This window comes from Ciconia boyciana, chromosome 2 (genome assembly GCF_034638445.1).
Source record: "Ciconia boyciana chromosome 2, ASM3463844v1, whole genome shotgun sequence".
NCBI classification, from domain to species: Eukaryota; Metazoa; Chordata; class Aves; order Ciconiiformes; family Ciconiidae; genus Ciconia; species Ciconia boyciana.
In genome coordinates this window covers 129771317-129793053 of record NC_132935.1, presented here as the reverse complement: position 1 = coordinate 129793053, position 21737 = coordinate 129771317, and the positions used below count along the sequence as shown (strand labels likewise).

At 36.7% G+C, this 21737-nt stretch overlaps 1 protein-coding gene across 3 annotated transcripts in view; it reads right to left on the bottom strand.

Moving 5' to 3' along the window:
* Positions 1 to 929: 929 nt before the first annotated feature.
* HACL1 (2-hydroxyacyl-CoA lyase 1) overlaps positions 930 to 21737 on the bottom strand; it is a 26699-nt gene continuing 5891 nt past the window's right edge. The window contains exons 3-18 of one of the 3 annotated variants that reach the window (XR_012041156.1): positions 20876 to 20916; positions 19504 to 19584; positions 15221 to 15293; positions 14628 to 14705; positions 13532 to 13626; positions 12939 to 13051; positions 11157 to 11292; positions 9908 to 10013; positions 8428 to 8511; positions 8027 to 8128; positions 6923 to 7077; positions 5354 to 5512; positions 4937 to 5044; positions 4147 to 4333; positions 3616 to 3721; positions 930 to 1170 (exon numbers count right to left, since the gene is read on the bottom strand). Coding sequence is in view for 2 of the 3 variants with exons in the window: in XM_072854037.1 (XP_072710138.1) it covers positions 3689 to 3721; positions 4147 to 4333; positions 4937 to 5044; positions 5354 to 5512; positions 6923 to 7077; positions 8027 to 8128; positions 8428 to 8511; positions 9908 to 10013; positions 11157 to 11292; positions 12939 to 13051; positions 13532 to 13626; positions 14628 to 14705; positions 15221 to 15293; positions 19504 to 19584; positions 20876 to 20916 (1551 nt within the window). In the remaining variant the exon portion in view is untranslated. Of the gene's footprint in view, positions 1171 to 3371; positions 3722 to 4146; positions 4334 to 4936; positions 5045 to 5353; positions 5513 to 6922; positions 7078 to 8026; positions 8129 to 8427; positions 8512 to 9907; positions 10014 to 11156; positions 11293 to 12938; positions 13052 to 13531; positions 13627 to 14627; positions 14706 to 15220; positions 15294 to 19503; positions 19585 to 20875; positions 20917 to 21737 lie in introns of those variants that run through there. The other 2 variants (XM_072854038.1, XM_072854037.1) reach the window with 2 other exon arrangements.

Genomic DNA, 21737 nt, shown 5'->3' with positions numbered 1-21737 from the left:
TATTCAGTTATAAGTAAATAAATCAGCAAAAGTCACATTGTCTTTATGACATAAAGACAATCAGCTCTGATACCTGGTCTGACCTCAGAACATCACTAAATAGGGCAGTGCCAAGCACTCTTTTCTCTACTAAGCACAGCCATCAAGCTCTTTAAATAGCATAAAAAGAGCTGCAACATATAAAGGAATGACGTAGTCAGGGCAGAAGTCACTCACATTTCTTAATAGGACTTTTACTATAGCTTACAGCCAGCGTTGTGCTAGTTTCTTGGGTACAGAGTAGCAAGCCTGAAGATGCATTGCTGCTTCTTTTAAGTGTACTTGGGATTTTGCATGCCTGCTTAAAAACAAATCTAGCCAGACCAAGTATACATCTGATTCCTCATCAAAATGGATATATACCGTAACAATTGAAGGCAAGTATACATGACATACTCAAGTGTTCACAGGGCAGAATTCACTGCATAATAATAATGTTTCACCTTTAGTAAGAAGTTTGTAATTACTGTAAACTAAACCTGTTAGCAAGCTGAGCATACCAAGAGGCTGCAGGAACACATACTCAACACTTTAAACTATCTCGTGAGGTGCTGAGACAGTAACAAACCTTACTTATTCCTTATATCTGGCCATTTTGTTGTAGCTGCTGATGGTTTCATCTACGGTCCCACAGTTAAATTACCTGCTGGGTTTTGGGCATCTCTAATACTTTTCCTGTACCACCTGTTGGTCCCAGGTTCCAAACCCTTTCATGCATGCTGGTGTCCTCTCTTTAAAGAGGACAAGTGCTGCTGGCCTGAACTTCTGGGTTTCCCAACCACATGAACTGAGCAGGCCCATGTAAGACAGGTTTTCACAGGAAATGGACTAATGATTGATGGAGGTCAGCCATAACAGGTATAACAAAATTTCAAATATTCTTTATTTACCTGAAAGCCATGATAAGAAAAAAAGACTCAGAACTGTGCCTTATTTAAACAGTAACTTCTCCTGGTACGTCTCAGTAAATTACACTCCGTGCCTCTTCCACAGCATCTTCCCTCAGCTGAGGCCCAGGCATTTTCTTCGTCTTGAGTCTGTTCAATACCTTTAAGTCCATGCTCTGGCCTTGAAGAAAAATTTCCAGTTCGCTAAAGCCACATGGGTCAGCACTCCCCAGATTTATGACACCTGTAAATTTTTGCTCCTTTTAATAAAATTAGGACATTTCAGAGATACCTTGTTTCTGTCTCATCTCTGAAACTGTTTTTTTTCATATAGTTTAATCTGCCTAACACTCCTCTTAGCTGCAACTCCATGGTGTAAAACATAGTATCAAGCAGGTAAGCTATACAAAGTAGTACAGATTTCACTGTCTTGGTTTTATATGGAAATTGTGCACTTTCTCATCTCAAAAACCTAATCATTACAACCTAAGAATTTCTATTATATCATGGTATTAGTCTATTTTAAAGCTATAAGAAATGCAGTGTTAATTCTTTTTTAGCTTTTTAAAAGCTCAATGAAATCCAATCCAATTATGTTATCACCTCCCCACAGTTTCAAATTCTTTGCTTTCCATTTTCCAGGTGTCTTGACTTATTAAAATGAATTGTGCATGTTATTGTGGTTATTCAACAACTTCTCTAAAAATCCAACATAAGCTGATTTCCAACAGCTGACACAAAATGCTGACATAATTCAAATACTCTCATTAAAGGAGAAACAATATGAAAATAATTTTTTATTAATTTTCAAATATAAACCAAGAATTTCTGCATTTGCTTATCCAATGCGAATGATCTTCCCTGTGGTCAGACCCAGCATTAACTCTTACAGATATTTTACATGACCATAATGGATTGTGTTTAATCACTGCAACATATTAAAATCACTTTTTGAGAGTGAAAAAGAAGAATGAAACAAAATAGGTGACAAGATCCAATGTTGTTCCACATTCCTTGCAGAGTACCCCAGAGAACATAGCAGCTCTGCCATCTCAGCAACCTTACACTCGTTCATGAATCCATTCTACGGATTTTCTCTTTTTGCACTTCTTAGTCCTCCTAAGGATATTACCTTTCTTGACTCAAGCATTCATCGTGCCACGTGGCTATTCCCACACACATAACAAGTAGTGGTACCTCTAGCTAGACTGCAGTACTCTTGCTCATGTCAGATACTATCTTTCTGCACGAGTGTGCAGAGGCATTCTTCTGCCTAACAGTAATCCTTAGCCTCGTGCCAGAGACAGACTGAAGTGCAAGAACTAATAAGCCAAGCTTTTTGCAACAAACCTAACTGTAGGCCAGGATCCCCTGCCAGCCCAGTCCTCCTCTTCCTTGGGTCATCCAAGTGCCTTCCACTAGTTAACTAACACTTAACGTCAATGGAATAATAGACAAAGCAATCAAACCCCAAATCAGAGCCAGAATTTTCCCTTTTACATACGTAACAACAAAGAACCTCCCAGTGCATTTAACAACACACGTAAATATAAAGTAACCTGCTTAGTAGTATACTGAATAGTATAGTTGCTGTAGGCTGTGATAGAAGCATAAAGAACTACTTCACCTTTAAAGTCTGAGCTCTAAGTGAGATTGTCAGATGCAGTAACAGATGAAAACACAGTAGACAGAACCTCAGGTAGGCCAATTACCCACTTTAAATGTTAGCCCTGCATCACAGTCAGTGAGAGTTGGGCACCAAGTTTCTATACAGTAAGTACAATATATGAAGAATCTTTGTTGAACAATTAGCCAGCCACAGCATGAATGCTGGTGGTTGCTTTGCGATGCCAGCCAAACTGAACATTAAGCTCCAGCCTAACTTTTTTGTTTCTTTGTTTTAGTGACTTTTTTTTTGTTTTGGTCTTTTTTTGTTCTTTTGTTGTTGTTGTTTTTTTTTAAATGCTTCTGATTACAAAGATTTATGATCTATTAATCCTGGCAATCTCACTAGTAAATCCAGTCCTGTTTTCAGCCTACAGGGATGATATTGCCTTTGCAAAGGGCAAAGCTTCAAATGAAAATCTAAGATTTTTTTTTTTTTCCTGCAAGTACCATGAGTCCCAGTTAACAAAAACAAATGCCATAGACAGAAACTCAGCCCTTGAGTAAGCCTGCATTTTTAATATACTACTTCTACCTGCAGCAGAAGCTGAAAAAGCAACCTGTAAAATTACGAAGTAACTATCAACCTAATGGGCTTCAATGCACAATGAGGCCAATCAGCACTTTTTCACAATAAGATGCTTTGTTTTGGTCCTTACAGGACAAAGTCTCTAACAAGTAGCATGCTGGTGGTCAGTTAAAAATGAAGTTACTATAATTGCAGACTGACAAATACTTCTATGTTTCTGTCAGCATAAAACACTCAGCTTACTCCCTTCATCCAGAACATCCAAGAGTTTAATTCACAAATCTTGATGGCTATGACTCCGAGTAAAAGAAAAAGTATGTGAATTTATCATCGGTGTTTCTGTACAATCTGCTAGAAGGCCTGGTATACATTCATATGTGTCTTGTTCATTTTACAATTACTTAATTTCAGCATTTAAAGATTCCTCTAATAGCAGTTCTAAAATGCCACTTTGTTCCAATGCTTATGTAAAAGAGTTGTATGTATGTTATGTACCAGTTCCAATTCTGGAAACCAATTTAGTTTTGCTTAACGCACTGCTTTGCACCACCATTATCTTCACCTTCTACTACAGGTTAGAACGAGTCAGCCAGGGAAATTCCTGGAAGCAAAAAAAAAACAAACCCAGAATAAAAAGCATATCAGAATGGACAAACAGTAAGAGGAACAGGATACAAGTATGTATTAACTACCAGATGGAATCCACAGCAAATAAAGACTGCTCAAAAACATTTTGTCTCATTTTGTCAGGAATGCAAAGGAACCACCATAAATTCTGGAAACAGTCATTAAAGACACTATGCATTAATAATAGCCAATGGAAAAAAATAAAAACAAACCAAAAAACAAGGAAAGCAGATGGCACAGTGTAAAAGCACCCATTCTCCTACTCTCCCAAATCTAAAGACAATCTTTCTGCCTTGCAACTATCTCCACCTGCTCTGCAGTTTAAGTGATACTTCCTGAGGATTTCAGAGGCTTGCCTACATGAAGCTTGTAGAAAAAGAAAGGAAAACATATACATACCTGTTTCTTTCTCTCAGACTGTGGATCAATCATTACATTTATAAGAGAAGGTGTTTGCTTGTCAGTGATGCTTGCTTTCAGAGCATTCTGCAATTCTTCTGGTGTTTTAACAAAGTATCCTTTACCTCCAAAGGCAGACATAATTTCCTCATAGTGTGAGTTTGGCAGGAGAGAAACAGGAGGAAGACTGTAGCGAAAAGCAAAGCCTCTCATTATTGGCAGGGAAGAATTGCCACACTGACCAATTTAATTACTTCAGCACTGATTTTAAAGTGTAAGATGATTATTGTGCTGGCCTGATGAATTCTGGGCTGGAAGACCTAAGTTTCCTATACCACTTCAGCTATGTTTATAGGGTAGCATACTCATTTTCATCTTCTGGAGACATTCCTGAGCAAAGATTTAGCCTAGTTCTCTTGGTACAGAGATCTCAGCTCCAGAAGCAGAAGCCCAGTGTAAACTCAGAACACGTCTCAGGTAATTTTGGAGATTATAATGATTTTGAGGTTAGCCCACTATGAGCCCTGTACTGTGTGGCCTGAACTGCTGCAGGAACCTGAGACAACTAATAGAGAGTCATATCTCTGCTGCACTGTTGTGTAAACAATAGTCTGGAATTAGGTTGGTTGCTTGCTTTTGGTAACCGGTTCTTACTTATATGAACTTAGCCTAGGACTAGGTTCACTTTATGAAAAATTTCAATCTGGATCGTAAAGCATTAGAAGTGAAGAGAATGACCATTTTGGTCACTTCTTCCTTAATTAACAGGACATACTTTGAAGTTGCTCACCATGTAGCAGGATCTCCAAACTTTAACATCTCCTTCCAGGCATCTGCATCCAAACCAGTGTAAATCCCATTGTTGTTTACAATGATAATCAGGATTGGCAAGTTGTATCTACAAAAAGATGCATTTGGAAGAATTCTGAAATACTTACACCTTTCTGTAAGGTGTTAAGATTGTTACTTTTCCTTAAAAGTAAAAAGAAAATAAGTTAAAAAAAAAAATCACTTCCACCTGAAATGTGATCTGCTCATCACTGATAACACATTATGTCACAACAGCATAAAACCGACCATGTATATTTTTTGGGTTGTTTTCATGTGCTTTTAAGAGTATCCCATCTAACCGCAGCGTCCTTGGCCTTCTAGTTAAATTGATCCTGGCGATACATGAAGAGGGTCTTCTTGAGCAAAAACCAGTTACCTGCAAATAGTCTCCACCTCCATCCCAGAAAATCCAAAAGCACTATCTCCCTCTATGCAGATGACTCGCTTTTCAGGTGTTTGGTCTTTAGCTACCATTGCAGCTGCTATAGCAAAAGCCAGTCCGACTCCCATAGTTCCAAAAGTACCTGCATCAAGCCTCAGGGGGAGAATACAGAATTACTATCCCTTTATTTCTACTCAAACTTTTAAGTTAATCCATGGTGACTTTACTTTTAATAATTTGCCATATACTATTCAAATACTGTTTCATAAACAATTGGTATAAAGAGATACCAGATGCACAGATTATAATAGTCAGTCAGACATTTGATAAGACCGCAAATGTTTTAAGTGATATAAACATACTGGAACTCTAATTAAAATTAAGAACTCTTATACACTAGTTGTACTACAATAAAGAACTATTCTTGTATGCTTTTAGCTTGCATAGTAACAATATTTCAAAAACATTCAATTACTATAGAAATAGGCAGACTACATGAAATCTTTTATATTTAATTCCTTGAAAATATAACTAGAAGTCTGAAAGCCATCGGTTAAATACTGCTGTTCAAATTTTAGTCTTCTGTTCAACTTTTGAAATCAAATTGAAAGCTTTAATTAAGTTAGATCATTTCAGTCAGAAGCACATAATGGATACAAAAGTACATAAAGAACTAGATTATTCTAGGCTTAACTTTTCAAATTTGCTTTCAGATATGCACAATGCAATCTGAAAAGACAACCATTAACATTACTGTGCCCTTATTTTAAATAAGGGGGAAAAAAAAAAAGTGCAACTTCCCCCAACTTTACTGGAAGTAGGGTTTTTTTTGTTTGTTTGGTTGTTTTTTGTTTACAAAGAAGTATTTAGATTCATTTAGAACTTTAGTGCTACTTTCACAAGAAGGCACAAGCTTCACAGTCAGATCAGAAATTTCACCTCACCAAACAGAATTATCTTTTTCCCCCCATTCCAGAAACAGCACTTAATTCCCACTTATATTAAAACTAGACTACACATTTAAAATGACATACCAACACTTCCAAATCTGAGTGCCTACATTTTAGGGATGTAGGTTTACATGAAAGTGTGCCCAATATATAATCCAATTTTCAAAATGAGTTGATTCTTAAGTTTTCCCCGTTTTTAAGTGTGTTTCAAAGAAAAACTCTTGGTATGAATTCTTTTCAACATAAGAATCCCAATTATTGTTTTTATTTTAAATGAATATTTACCACAGACTCTTATCACAGAAATAAACATCTAGATCAGGGAATTCAACGTGCTGCTCCTCACTCACTTTCCACAAGAGTGAGAAACTATCACCATTCTGTTGCAGAGCACACAGACAAGTCACAGAGAATTGTTAAAATTTATGACAGGTCATCAGTATGAGTGGAAAACTTCCCTTAACCCCTCTCTCAATATACTAAACTTTTTTTTTGTTTAGAAGCTTTAAAAAAGGATTACAAAAATTCTGGACCATCATACTTCTCAGCTAAATGAAAACATTTATACATAGATCTAGCCTGTTGAGTCAGCACAACAAAGAAAATACCACACCTTTGACGGGGACAGTAATTTGGAAGCATAGTTCGTCCAATGTCCATGGTGTTTGCTCCCTCACTTACTAAGATGCAGTCCTTGGGTATCAGTTCTCTGATGTGATGAAAGACTGTGTAATAATTCATAGGCAGGGATTTCTGTAATGCTAATCCCTTAAAAATAAGAGATATTAATAACTCCTATGCATAGAATTTATAATACAGTGCAGAACTGAAACATGTAAATAATAACAATGGAAATAAAAATGCACTCTGCTAGGTAAGGCTGAAGTATTTGGTCTTCCATGCACTACATCAAGGTCACTCCTTCTGTATCTATCCTGGTGACACAACGTATTTATCAGAGGCTCACTCAGCTCAGCAAACCTTGGATGGCCTATCGTTAACAGCAAGCTATTAAAACTCAGTTTAACCTGAGAGGCATGTGAAATTTTTCTGCACATAGGTTTGGCTACTGATAACTCTAAATGAGCTGTCATCTGTGTGGTGGGAGGTAGTTCAAAAGAGTGATCAGCTAGAATGAATTTATTTTAGATCCCAATCTCGGAAACATGCATCTGAACTTGCAGAATATGAGTTGCACAAAGTTAGGCATATGCCAAGCATCTGTGGTCTTTTGGCCTTAATAGCTATTTGCTTTTAACATAGATTATACTTCCACCAGCATTGCTAAACAGCTAAACAGCATAATTACAGAAGAAAACTAAGCTTACATCTTCACGTAAGCTTCCACTTGGAGTACTTGGAGGTACTTGGGAGTACCTGTCCATTGCTTAGAAGTCACTGCCCATAATACAGCAGATCTGGCTGTGGTCTACTATTGGCTTTAAGAACCCCATCCCAAAGTTCAATGACATCCACACAGTTTGAATTTATACAAAACCTAGAATACTTAACTTACAGTTAAGTATTAAGACTTAACTTACAGTTCATAAGCCTGACAAGATTAAGCCTGTACCAGAATGGTATAAATTTTCAAAGTCTGGGTGACGTGACTGTCAGAAGTAATTGAGGAGCTTGGATACAGACCAGTGACAAAACTGACTATGCATCAGTACCTGTTAAGGCGAGAAACCTCATCTTTTCTTTAATACAACATTACCTTTGATCTTTCCTCATTGTTCATTATTTTCTCTCTCAGCCTCTTCCACCACTCCGGATTAGAAGGATATTTCAATGGTCTTTTGCTGAATTCTTCTAAGAGCTGGAACAACATTGAAATGTTGCACAGATTTCTTTCAACATATTAAAAAAACCAAACATCATGAGCATCAAGAATAATGTCAAGAAAGATCCTAGCACAATCACAGTAACACTAATCAGAATCTTTAACACTTAATTTGGGAATAGACTGCATGCACAGTATGAGTATGTTGCCAGAAAAATGGTTTTCCTTAAACAGTTTTTTTTTTTCTTTTTTTCTTTTTTTTTAACTGGTAACTTACTTTATATAAATCAAAGGAAATTAAGGTCAAAACAGGAGGACAACTGACATTACATTACCTGCTTAGTCACAGCGTTTATGTCACCTAATAAAGTTGCAGCGGGCCTCACATTATTCCCCAGCTCTTCTGCACAAATATCAATCTATATTTCAAAAAGAAAGACCGCCATTAACTCAAGGATTATTAAAGAGAATTTTTTTTCAGTTCAAGTGAGGAACATTGTCTAACAATGTCTTCATGCCTTGTTTTGGCTGTACCGGTAACTTCCTCTGCCATTCATTGAAATGACGTCAGGAAATGCTTTATTCAAAGCAAAATCCTATGGTACACACCCATTTTAATAAAAGTTCATATATATCCTTAAAATTGACTGCTTGCTTCTTTCAAGCTCTTACAGACAGTATAGAACTTTATTAGAAAATTAAGGAGAATAAGGTGGTGATTTTAGTGATATTATATGAGAACTAAAAATCTAGGCTTAGGTATACCTTTAAAGTCTATACAAAGCAGTAATTTTCTTACTGAGAAAAGTTTGTGTATGCTACTTGGCAGTAAGAATTTGTCTAGTATGAAGAAACTGAAAAGTAAATTTTGACCACTGAAGAAACTTCCCCACTTTCACAGCGATGTATGAGACCTCTAAGGTTACACAGAATACTAACTTATGACTAGGTCACACAGACTATGAACCAAATAAGTATTTTAATACTAACCCTTGACAGTGAAAAAAATTACTGTAAGTGAGACAAAAAAATATTTTTCTTTACATTCTTTAGAAAAAGGAAACATAAAAGATATATTATTTCATAAGTCAAAAGGAATTCTAGCTTAAAAATTCATGTTATTCCTCTGGAAAAGATGCAAATTTTGGAAGCTGAGATTATGTTCCAGATCACTGAAGGCAGGCCAGTCACCACACTGAATCAACTACTACTCTTCGATCACAGACTCTAAGAGAGGAGATTTTAAGGACATAAACAATTTAACGGCTTGTTTTTCTATGAGCTGGCAGATTGCCAAACACATTAATTAGTTAAATAGCCTTTCTTCCTCTTTTCTTATTAATGTTTCTGAGTGACTGAGCTCTTACAATGACTGATTCTGGATCTGAAAGCAATTCTATTTCAAAAAAATCTACCTGAGAGAACAGTCAAACAGTATGAAAGGTTTCACAATTTCAAGACAATTTGCTTTCAGTCACGGAAATTCCAGTGCTCCAAAGATCACACAAGTATCTTGAGTCTAATCCCGTATTAGTCAACTACACAGAAGTGTCTGCCCTCCTCTTTACAGCAGCACCAAGTGCTTGATAGCTGGAACAATACTGTAACCATTTTCAGAAAAAATAAGGCAGTAAAAAAAATAATTAAAGAAATCATAACTATTTCTGGAGAACTACCATAACTATATGCACTGCACTGTTCATAGGGCAGTATTTGCCACATGAAGTACACTCCCAAAATAATTTACAATAATTGCTCTGAGCAATACCGGAATACAGAGTACTTCCTTCAAGTGATAATAATTTTCCTGCTTACCTGAATAACCTTTACATCTTGTCGAAACCTTGGTGGAAGACCAAAATGCAAAATCCAATTCAGCCTTGCACCAAGCAAGATGATTACATCAGCATGCTGTAATGCCCTAATAAAGGGAAATAAGAGAATCAGATGAAGAGGAATTATTATTAAATTTAATAGTGTTTTCAAAATTAGAAGTAATCCCAACCACCACAGCAAACCTCAGAATATAATCCTTCCTTTCTTTAAGCTGCTTGCTTAGCCCCAAAACCACATATCCTCTTACATAGCCAATCATCAAACCATTCTTGAGTTCAGGAACTCAAGAAGAAAATGAATTACTATTTTCCTAATACACTGCATTTGGGAAAGGAATCATTACACTAGGAGACTACAAGATGCTATAATGACGCTGAGGTTAAAGCAAAAGACTCACTACTGTGATACTGGCAACAGTGGATGCCAAAATTAAGATTGTTGTGGACCTCTCAGTTTAGCCTCCTGTTAATTACCTTTCAGCTGGGTAGACAATATTTGCTATATTCTTTTATTCTCCATTTTTCTTAACAGCATGCTTAACAGTGATAAAGCTAAGATGCTTAACAACAGACAATATTTTAATCTCGAAGTATATAAAAGCTCCATCTGCAAGCTGACCCTGTGCATATTCATACCTAGTAGGGTTCTTATAGTTCATTCACATTAATCTTGCCAAAAGCCAAAAAGAGCTCTTATAAATTACTGTAAACATAGTCCTTCAGTGTAGTTTGAAATACCTTATTTTTTCTTTTTAAATAAACTGCAATTTAGTGACAGTGTATTGCAAACACCATGCAGAGACAGCAGATAGCAAAACTTCAACTGCAATGTGTGCATCTTAAGCTTCTGTTTATGGTGTTAAAATAAAAACTAGTAGTTTGTCTAGTGCACCAAGTTAAATGTTTAACATAAACTGTTTACCAGTTTCATTTTATGTTATGATATATGTACTAACAGCATTGATACATCTACTTGCCATAGGTTTCATAGTTACAGAATATTAGCTCCCAGATACAGTATCTTCCTGGGCAGCATTCTAAGCATTGTCAAAAGTGATCCACCTAAATCTGTTGTCTCTTTCCAAGATCTTCAGTGCTCTAGAATGAGGTGCAAAATATGGTTGAAAAATTTTTCTTGTATGCATTTTGTCTCCCCTGGCATCTGTAGACCACCACAATTCCTAGTTGTTTCTCAGATGTTAGGATTAGAAGCCTTGTTTTATATTTACGTTGATCTTGCTGCAGCTACACAATTCGGATGGTTATCGGGAACTACTCCTTTTGCCATTGGTGTAGGCAAAAAAGGCAGTCCACAAAGGTCCACCAACTTTCTGATGTTGTTTTCAGCATGTGAATAAGCAGCACCTGAATGAAATGAAAGAGACTGCTTAATACTACAGAAACCTACTGTATTCACTTGAATTTCAATTAATCTGATTACATTAGTGGCAGAAAGACCACTATTTCCCATTATAAAAGCTGCTTGTTATTTTTCATTCTGGAGAACTCAAAACGTAACATGCCAAACTACAGGTATTTGCGTTCAAATTTCCCATATTTTTGACAAAAAGCTTTTTTTCTTTTTAAGACTTCAGCTGAACTATTTAGCTATTCCTGTAAAGCAGGGCAGGGAAAAATAGGAGAGTTTGTTTACCTAAAATGACAATTTTGAGGAGGTGAAGTTCGGTATTATGGGGCAGAGACTTCTGCAGCAGCAACAGAAGATGACCTTTGTGTTTTGTCATGTCATTTTTTGCTTGCCCCCTTATGTCACTGTATCACGTGCTCCATAACAATCTGCCCAAACAGGTCTACTATAAGCCTTTCATGAAAAAAAGACAAGCTCAAAGAAGACCTTGTAAAGATATGTGTTTGTGCATACATGTGTGATGCTACTTTCAGTACAAGGCTGCTGAATTAAGGTTGCCCAGGCAATCTAGAGTAACTGACTGGTCCTTGTACAATGATTTAAGTCCATGAGTCTTAAATCCTGAAGAATAAACTTCTGTACTTCTTCCAAAAATTCTGCTAACAACAATATATAGCAGAAAGCCCAGATACATTTGTTAAGTAGATTCTCAATTGTTGACATCAATAAAACACATATCTATGTATTTTTGAGTTTCCTACCTTTCACTTTCAAAGAGCACCCTTATGTTCATGTGTATCGAGCCAGAGAGAGGAAAAAGAAAAACCACTTTTCCTGATCTACCTTCTGTCTACTATTTCATTACCTAATCAATGATAAGATCCATCTCATGTCAATCATTTCACTCACTGATTAAACATAGAACCCACATCTGCAGGAAAACAGCCTGCATGAAACAAGGTGGTTATTTCAACTCTGTTCCTAGCAGACCTGTATCTTCAACAGAAACACCACTGTAGCGACTAACATTCCACAAGGAGGGACAAAGTAAGCGAACCAGCACAGAGAATAATAATCCTGTATCTTTAGGGACACCTCTATTTCAGGAATGAAACACCCTGGAAGAGTACAAAGGAAAGTCTGTAAAATAGCAATAATAGTAACACCTGCTGTGTTGCTTCACGTCTCCACACAGATAGGCTGGCACTTTCAGTAAGTTGAAATGGAAAAATGACCTTTGTTTATTCTGACTCTTGCTATATATGCCAGAGCATCAGACAGAGAACATAACTTCTGTATTCTACCAGAATTTGTTTGGAATTTTGGAAGTGATCCCTTGGTATTGGCTCTAGGCTTAAGACAATGGTTATCCAATTTTTTTTTACTTAAACATGTTTTTATCAATTGACTTCTCTCTTAAATTAGATGAAAAAGAAAACAGTTATGCAACAGAACAAAAATATTCTAAAACAGTGCAGATTTTAACATCAAATTTCAAGTAAGTTTGTGGGTTTTGTTTCATTTCTTTGTTTGTTTTAAAAGAGAGTGAAAAGGAGATGGCTAACATGGAGAAAAGAAATCACTTTTGTTGTTGTTCTGGTCCAGAACTTGTACAGTTCAAAGCTACATCAAAGCATGCTACCTTTGCCAATGATTAGCAGAGGCTGCTTGGAATGAGCAATGATAGACACTGCTTCAGATACAGCAGAGCATTCAGCCGTGCTGATGGGAGGTGGCAGGCAGCATTCCACATACCTGGAAGTCAAGCAAAACAAAAGAGGCTCTTAAAAAATTCAAACCACTAAATGTTGAAAGATAAAACCCATTGTTTAGCATAAAACCACAGTTGCTACACACCATGTTACTCACAGCATTTATCAGAACAGGATATTTTTTTTTAAAACAGGCTTTTAAGTTTTTCTTGCATGTTTCTTTAATCTTATAGGTAGTATTGTTCCAGAGATTTACAAAGTGACATCATTGTATTACCATCATATTAATTCATTCCTTTTTGCACATTTCATTACAAACTATGATCTATACCACATGTTATGATGGAACGTTACATTTAGAGTATGAATTTTTAGTATCATTTCAACCTTGTGGCAAATTATTTAATCTCTTGCTTTTGTTTAGTTTTTTCTTGTTTTATGAAAAGAAAATACAAAAGTAACTTAAAACTAAAATTTCTTGTATTCAGTGACTTCAAAAATAATGAATATAATCTTTACGCACTTGACGGAGCTCTTATTCACCTGAAGATTCACAAAATCCCCAGGTATGTCAATATAGCAGGAACCTGGACGACCATATATGCTGGTTCTTACAGCCTTGAAAACAGATAATCACAGTTTTAACCACTGTTTGAAAGGATTTAAAAAATCTTTATGTGTAAAAAACAAGAAAACTCTTCTGTAGGCAGAGAAGGAACATGCTGTTTCATATTGCTGAACCACCACAGGGAAAGCTCCTATGGATTGATTTATACCAGTAAATTCAAGTTTTGATCGCTATTTACATTTTCCCCTATATGCCAGCTGAAGCCTTTCAGTAGATGCACAGTATTAGACTGTAAATTCTTTGTTTAATTTACAGTGAGACAACTGCATTATCAGGTGTTGTGTTCAGAAATACTAAATTAAACTTTCCTGCTGAATTCTATTTAAAGTAGCACAAACAGAGAAAAACCAAGACAACCAATGCCTCCATTTTCTATTACTTTTGATTCCAGTTCTTCTATTACAGGTAGATGCTCTGCTGAATTTACACTTCTGGAAACAATATCATTGTATGCAGAATTTAGGCTGACAAGCCCGAAGCGTTGCTACAGCAGTAGCAAGAGACTTTTGTAACCCTTTCTGAAGCATTGAGATAAGGATGTGTTTTCTCTCACTCTCTGGAAAAACCCTACCAAAGCAACAACCAAACCCAAAACCCAAACACAACCATCTCCACCACCCCGCCTCCAAATCTCCTTCACATAATGAGAGTGCTAAGAGAGCTGAAGTTTGTAGTATTACATTTCTAGTTATTGCACCTCTCCCTAAAAGCATTTCTTTCATAAATATTTTCCAGCTCTGACTGAAGCTAACAAAAACGTTGCAGGGATCAGTAAGCATCAGATTGGATCAGAATCTACTTCTAACCTGTTCCATAGCACAGTTCATAGGAAAAACCTCCCTGGTTGTTAATTTACTCAATCAAACATCACCTAACATCTGCAGGGTCAAACTATTTTCCGTAACAGCTATATAAAAAATAAACCCTTAAAGCTTATACAGTAGGAGACAGTTACTTGATGTTCTGTTGCTAGTTTAGTATTTTTTCATACCTTTTCAATAACAGCAGGAATAACTTCTAGGCTGCTTGGGCGGACAGACAGTTTGTTATACAGCCTACCAGCTTCAACCTGAATAAATGCATATAACCATTATATTGCTTTAGCATCTCATTTCAATATGAATCAAACGGAAAAAATGCCAAATGGAAAACAACAAGTTGAAAATTCCCACATAAAAAATGCAGTTCCTCAGCTGGTAGAAACTGTCAAAGCCATACTCATTCCACTGAGCACTTAGGTATTTTTTTCCAGAAGGTGGTGCTTCTTTCCTCAGAAAGTTTATTTTGCTTTCTTCCATCTCAGAACAGACAGACAATGGCAGTTTATACCAGCTGAGAACCTAAAACAGAGCATGAATTCTGACATGACTGTGGACAAAGACATTCCAAATAATCTACTGTATCTACACAGTGTCAATCTTAAACCAGTAGATGGAGCAAATCAATACTGGAGTAGATCAACAGCATTATAAGAACTGTTAGAAAATGTTAGTGTTTCAGATTGTTATTCTTACACTAAAGAAGAAACAACACCGATTATTTAACTGAAATCTTTTTGTACAAAAAAGTTGTACGTCTGTGTACCTGTGGGAATTCTTGGAAAGCTCCCATGGTTTCCTGATTTCTGTCACAAGAGCCTCCAATAACAATCAAAGGCCTAGAAAAGTACATTAAAAAAAAAACAAAAAACAACCTTAAGCATACATGCATTTTTTTGTAACTGCAATCACATCTGTAAACTCTCCTGATGGTCAAGTCCTACTGCTCTGGGGATGCTGTACACCTTCAGCATCCACAGATCTCAACAGGAATAGAAAGCGACCAGCACAACACAGGAGTGGATTATAAATATCAGTGTCTCAGCTGGTAGACTTCCTAGCAGCTTTTGGGTCACTAGTTTTAGGACAGTTTGGCTGTATTAAGTGATTTGCATCTTGCATAAAAATTCTAAAACTAAGTCACATTGCTAGCAATTTTCATTAAAGTTTGATAACATGGGTGACAAAGTGATTTGAGAGGAATGACAACAGCTAATCTAAAAAGCTAAAAAGCTATTGATTGATCTAAAAAGTACTAAGACGTTTGTTCATAAAAGGCATTGTAATGTGCACAAACACTAGAACCAAGAAACACAGTAGGAAACAATCTTTTCAGAAAGATTAGGTTTTCTTCGTATACAATTTAGAACACAGCAGAAATTAGCTGAGTACCTGACAGCACTTCTCCCTGCCTTCAGTTTTTACTAAAAAAACCCCAACCAAACAAAACAACAACCCAAAACCAAAAAAACCCCAAACAACCCCCCCCACCAAACCCCAAAAAACAAAGACCAAAGAGATGAACAAAAATTTAACGTGCCTACAAGTGCTACAAGTGGTCCTGTTCTTAAATAAGTTCATAGCTATGTGACAAAGGCAGCATTAGTTTATAATATAGGTTATACATTCCACAGGAGCACAGTTTTATTATAATTTCCACAAAATACAATAAATTACTGTCCTACAGTGAATGAAAACTGGCCTTTTATTCAGTTTGTAGGTCAAACTCAAACTCCTTAAAATGCTAAATGCTGACTTAAGAGAAAGCTGGCTTATTAATCTGCTCATTTATGCACACTAAATTTAAATATTGGGTCAACAGCTTTCTAGGCTTTTTCTCCTAAACAATGTCTCTTCAGATACCATCTCTCCTTTGACTGCATTTATCTATACAAGGTGTTAAACTGATTACAGTGTGCTCAATGCATAATGCTAAATCTAGATCCAAGCTTCATAACCAGGCCATTTCTCTGCCACAAATCAAAAATCTCAGTTCTAATCCTCTGACATGGTGAGAACTTCATGGCTGTATCTTACCTCTATGAAAAATCCTTATGGAAAATCCATTCGGTGTATACTCTAGATATTTTATTCTGCTGATTCTCTCCTCTCAGCAAAATGATTATGACTATCCATATATAACCAGTCTGTTTCACAGTGACAAACCCTATGTTGCTTTCACTTATATTTTTCAAATTTATTTAAATGTTTTAAAAACCAAAATTACTACTACTTCCCAATACTGAAATATAATGAAGAGAACGCTCTACAACCATCTCCAACAGCCATCTCCAACAGCTATACCTTGAAAAGATTTGGTTCTGCTTTGAAAGTTTACATAATTGTAACCAGAAAGAAGCTTTTCCCCCAATGAAATCATCATACTGTACTAGTGTCACAATACTGTAGACATTTTTAAGAGCAGTGCTTATTACTGCATGTAGTTTAAGTCAAAAACAACAGTGAGGCAGGAATAACATTAACTACAATAAAACTAGTAAGAATAGCAAGCATTATGGACTTGCAGGAGAAGAACTTTAGGAAACTGAAAAAAATTTCAACTGCAACCTCAGGTAAAGAGCATGGTATTTCACCATGCTACTGTACACGGAAATCTTACAATTATCACAAACACTTCTTTGGAGCCTATTCTCACAGCCAAACTGAGATACAAAAACTTTTGTTCAGAATGAGGCAGGAGATAAGAAGGCAGCACTGTACGCAATTTTTAATATGAAATATCAAAAGATTTTACCCTCAGAAATGCAGTTTACCAAGGCCTCATTAGCTACCTAGTTGGCTAGACTTACATGTCCAAGACCTCACTGTGACAGGCTTCCAGGGTAAACCAAAGGCTCTTCTACTCAGCCAACCTGTGCTCAGGCAATACAATCTGAAAGCACAATTGGTAGCAAATTGTGCCATCAGACTGCTTGACTTTCTTCCAGTTGATACAGAAGAGGTTTATTTCACATGGAAGAGACTGAAATGGAGCAGAGTCAGAACAACGGGTCTCCAGGCTGAAGGAGGACAACTCAGACCGAGCTTTAAGAGCTATCACTTAGTCTGAGTTATTCAAAATCAGTACCAGCAGGGCCAGTTCAACTATTACCTTACTTCTGTGATAAATGAGCCAGAGCTCAGCCATTGTAGCATGTTAACAATGCCAGGTGTAATGCCACAGAATCACATGACATCTGGGAGATACTGACGAGGGCTCACCTTGCCCTAAAAATTGGTCTCCTCATGCCACTTCCTCGCAGGGGATGGTATAGAGCAGGAGACTTAACACCTTGTTGCCACAGAAAGGGGAAGACCTCTCTAACTTCTGCTCCCAGCTGCATAATGCACTCCCTCCCTTGCCTAGGTGCTTGATGCTTGCCTGACTGCAGAGCGAGCCGATTTAGATCGCTTATCTAACATGACATTATTTACTTACTTTTGCTGGGTTGGCTTTTTGCCAGAATAATGAACTGAATGTGATTGTTGGGGCAGACAAGTGCCAGAGCTGTCAAGAGGGCAAGCAGCAGGAGTACATGGCCAGGAGAAAGGTGTGGAGATTATATAGGCTTATGTCCCTTTTTGCAGCAGATGGTAATTAGATTGGTGTAACCAAACCCCTCAATGTGTATTGTATTTTCATCTCCTTTCCTTTGCTTGGGCTACTCCTGCTCTTCCCTTGCAACACTCCTTCTCCATAGTGCCTGCCCAAGTATTCATGCTGCTGTCTAGTGAAACAGGCCAGAAAGCTGATCAGTTAATTCAACAGAAAAATCCTTAGTCTTCCTCTGCAAAGCATAGCACCCTTTCTTACAATGGTAATGCCAGACAACAGTAAATGTGAAAGTATGTTTAGGATTCTCAAACACTGAATGGAGGTGCCTACTAGTGAAGGAGCCAAGGAAAATTAGTTTCTTTAAGCTAAATTTAGGGTTTCTGAATACTTACTTCTCTCTTTTTGGCACATGGCAGGCAAAAGGCAAGCCTAATGTGACCAATGAAAAAAATCATTGGCCAAACACTGTGGTTTGGTCAGTGAAAACCAGTCTTCTTACTATATTGTCAAATATTCTGCCAAACTAGATAAGTCATCCCCTTCACCTTTTGCCAAGAGTACAGGTTTATGCAAGATCAAGTCAGGTAAACAGAGCTAATCTCAGACAAAACTCAGTTTGTGAGAAAACAGAAATGTCTCCTGCAAAACCATAAGCAAGTGCCATGAATACTTCTTTCTTATAACCAAATCCATGACTGTTCAAAAGCAAGGTTTTCATATGATTTTTTTTTAATCTAAGGTCACATAGGGACAGCAAAACTTTAGTCAATAACTCATTTTTTAAAAAAGAATTTGAACACTAGAGGTCTTTTTTCAATGTGTCAGAGACTTGATTTGTTAGCATTCCCATTATCGAGCTTCCCTTGTCCATCAGCCACTGCTAATCTAATGCTCCAGATCATGTGCACTTAGTATTACCAGACCTTCTACCCAAAATAACTCATAGAGCTTTCTGAACAGCTTTCAGTGGCAGACCAGCTAAAGTTGCCATGTCTCAGTGAAGGCTTGTGGGAGTAAATGCTATCACTCTGTACAACATTTAATTCAATACTTACATTACTGCTCTAAATGTCTGTGTGGGGAGCAAATATGGATTTTAACAATGCAGTTGTCAATTTGTTCACATATGAAATACAGTAATTCAAAGGCAATGTGGATTTTAATTTAGAAAAAAACCTCTAAGACTCTCCATGATCAATAAAACATTACGGGCTGAATATTGACTTCATTTTCAAATTTATCCATACAATCAGGTATATTGACAGATTTTCCAATATATGCATAATGGGGTAGGACAAAAAGGAGAATTTTATCCATGAGAATACAAAAAATGGAACTAAATTACTTTTAGGGTTGATAAATGAAGAATTCCCTTCTCATTACCCACGAGAAAGAAAAAAAAATCCTATACTAAATACTGCAGAGCTCAACATCTGCAACAAACAACAGCAAACAAGTACTACAATTTTAAAGGGAAAATGTAGTTAAATTACCAGCAGTTCATGGTTGCATTTGCCATCCCACCAAGAGCGTGTAAAAAACCTGGACCGGACACTACAAGACATACTCCTGGTCTAGAGAAAAACAAAAACAACAAAAAAGGAGATAGAGAGAAAAGGAAAGTGAACACAGGGAACACCGAATAAGTCACCAACAAAAATTAGTAAGATGCTAAGATGCTGAAATATAAAATATTAAAGTTTTACTCATGTAATCAAAATGCATGAACAGCAAGAGGTTTCTACGAAGGACTAAAGATAGACATGGGAATCAGAAATCATTTAGCTGTACCAACCCAACTGAAAAAGCAAGTGAACAGTTGTTATGTGCCACCCACACAGAGGTCGACAACATATGCAGGCTCATCATAACACAGTTCCTTACTTCTTTTATTGCATTTACTCCATCATCTAGCATTTATATGGAATTTGGTAAGCCACTTACGTTTGCAGTTTTCTCAATTCCACTTTAGCACTAGATATCAATGAAGAAAGCTCATAAAGGAAGAAGTGCATCTGATTCAACACAAATTTTATTATAGTTTAATTCAGGCGGAGGCACTTGTTATTCCAGGTGATGAGATAAAAATGACAATTCTTAACTACTGAGCATTCTTTAGTAGCTTTACAGACTCTTTACATATGAGAAAAAAATCAGCTTACTTCCAGAGGATTATTCAAAGGAAGAAAAACTACAAAACTGTGTAACACAGGTGTCATGCTTGCAGGCAGAATAAGGAATGGTCACCTGCATCATCAGGTCTGCAATTGTGAGCAAGCAGACACCAGATATCTACTTTAGAAAAGAATCCATGGGATACCCAAGAAGCACACCTCACAAGTCACAGGCCATAGAATGCTTCCCAACAATATTAAGAGCAAAATGCAGTAGAAAAGAAGAAAAGCCAGTATATCATGTCAGAAGCAGCACAGGGGAGACTGCAAGGCATATGATCAGTCTCTGCATTGATAAGGTATTTGTTGAATAATAAGCCCAGATGATGAGAGCAAGGTATAGCGGGTCCACCAAGTTGCAACAAACAATGGTGGTGTGATTTCTGCCCCTCATACCAATACTGTTAAACTACTGTTCAGAAATTAAAAGAGAAAAAATAAAGAAACGTATAAGATGGACAATATTATATGAGCTGAAGCACCTCTTTGTTCCTGCCCTGATTCATAGCAATAGAAATATTGATAACCGTTATTGATGGTTATTTTAAAATTCATGTTCCATTTTAACTGCCCTACACCTGCACACACAAAAACCACTCAGCTCCAAACCAGAAAAACATTCCTAGCTTCTAACTGTTGAGTCTAACACAGTTATTATATTATTATAAATATGAATAAATATGGAATGTACCTGCCAGTCAAATATCCAACAGCAGATGCAGCATAACAGGCCTATTGAAAATATTGGAGTTAATGATACAGTTATTATTATATATACATTTCATGATATCTTGTACATAACTTTCAACAAAAATACTGAAAATAAGCAGGTACAGATTTTTCCCCGATCATTAGAGCTTAAATGTAAATTGAAGCACCCCTTCACCCTCCCCATTATAAGGTGTGTTCATGAAGGCTTATGTGAAAAATCTCAAAACTCGTCTCCACATTTCAGGCTTCTGTTGTTCCAGGATATTACATTAGGAATATTTATGATTTAAAAAATGAAAAAACAACATAAAAGAAAACCCCCATAACCAGGGAAGCAAAATGAACAGAACAGCATAAGAAACTTCTGCCTTCTACTGCCTTCTAGACTAACAAGGAAGAGGGATTTACAAGGGAAAAGCAATGAACAGAAATCCAGCCATCACTGGAATGACTCATCGTATTTCACAAATTAAGCAAAAGGTTGAAATCACACACTGGAGAGATTCATTAGAAGATTAGGGATTGTCTTTTACAAGCTGAGCTGCTGAAGTACTTCTCGCTCCATTTCTGGTATCACGCTTAGCTTTAGCTACTTTGACATTTTAAAGAAAAATTGCATTTTGAATAATTTTCACAACGATAATACCTACAACATGTGTTAACATAGCTTAGCAGTGGTATTATTATGGAGTATGTTTTATGCTATTCCTGTAGTAATATTAAACATTCAGATACGAAGTGTACCTGGTAACAAGATAAGATGTGAACAAGTAGAAACAGAAACTTATGGGTGACCCGAGAACTCCAAAGGATTCACATATGTGACATTGCCAGCTCCCTCC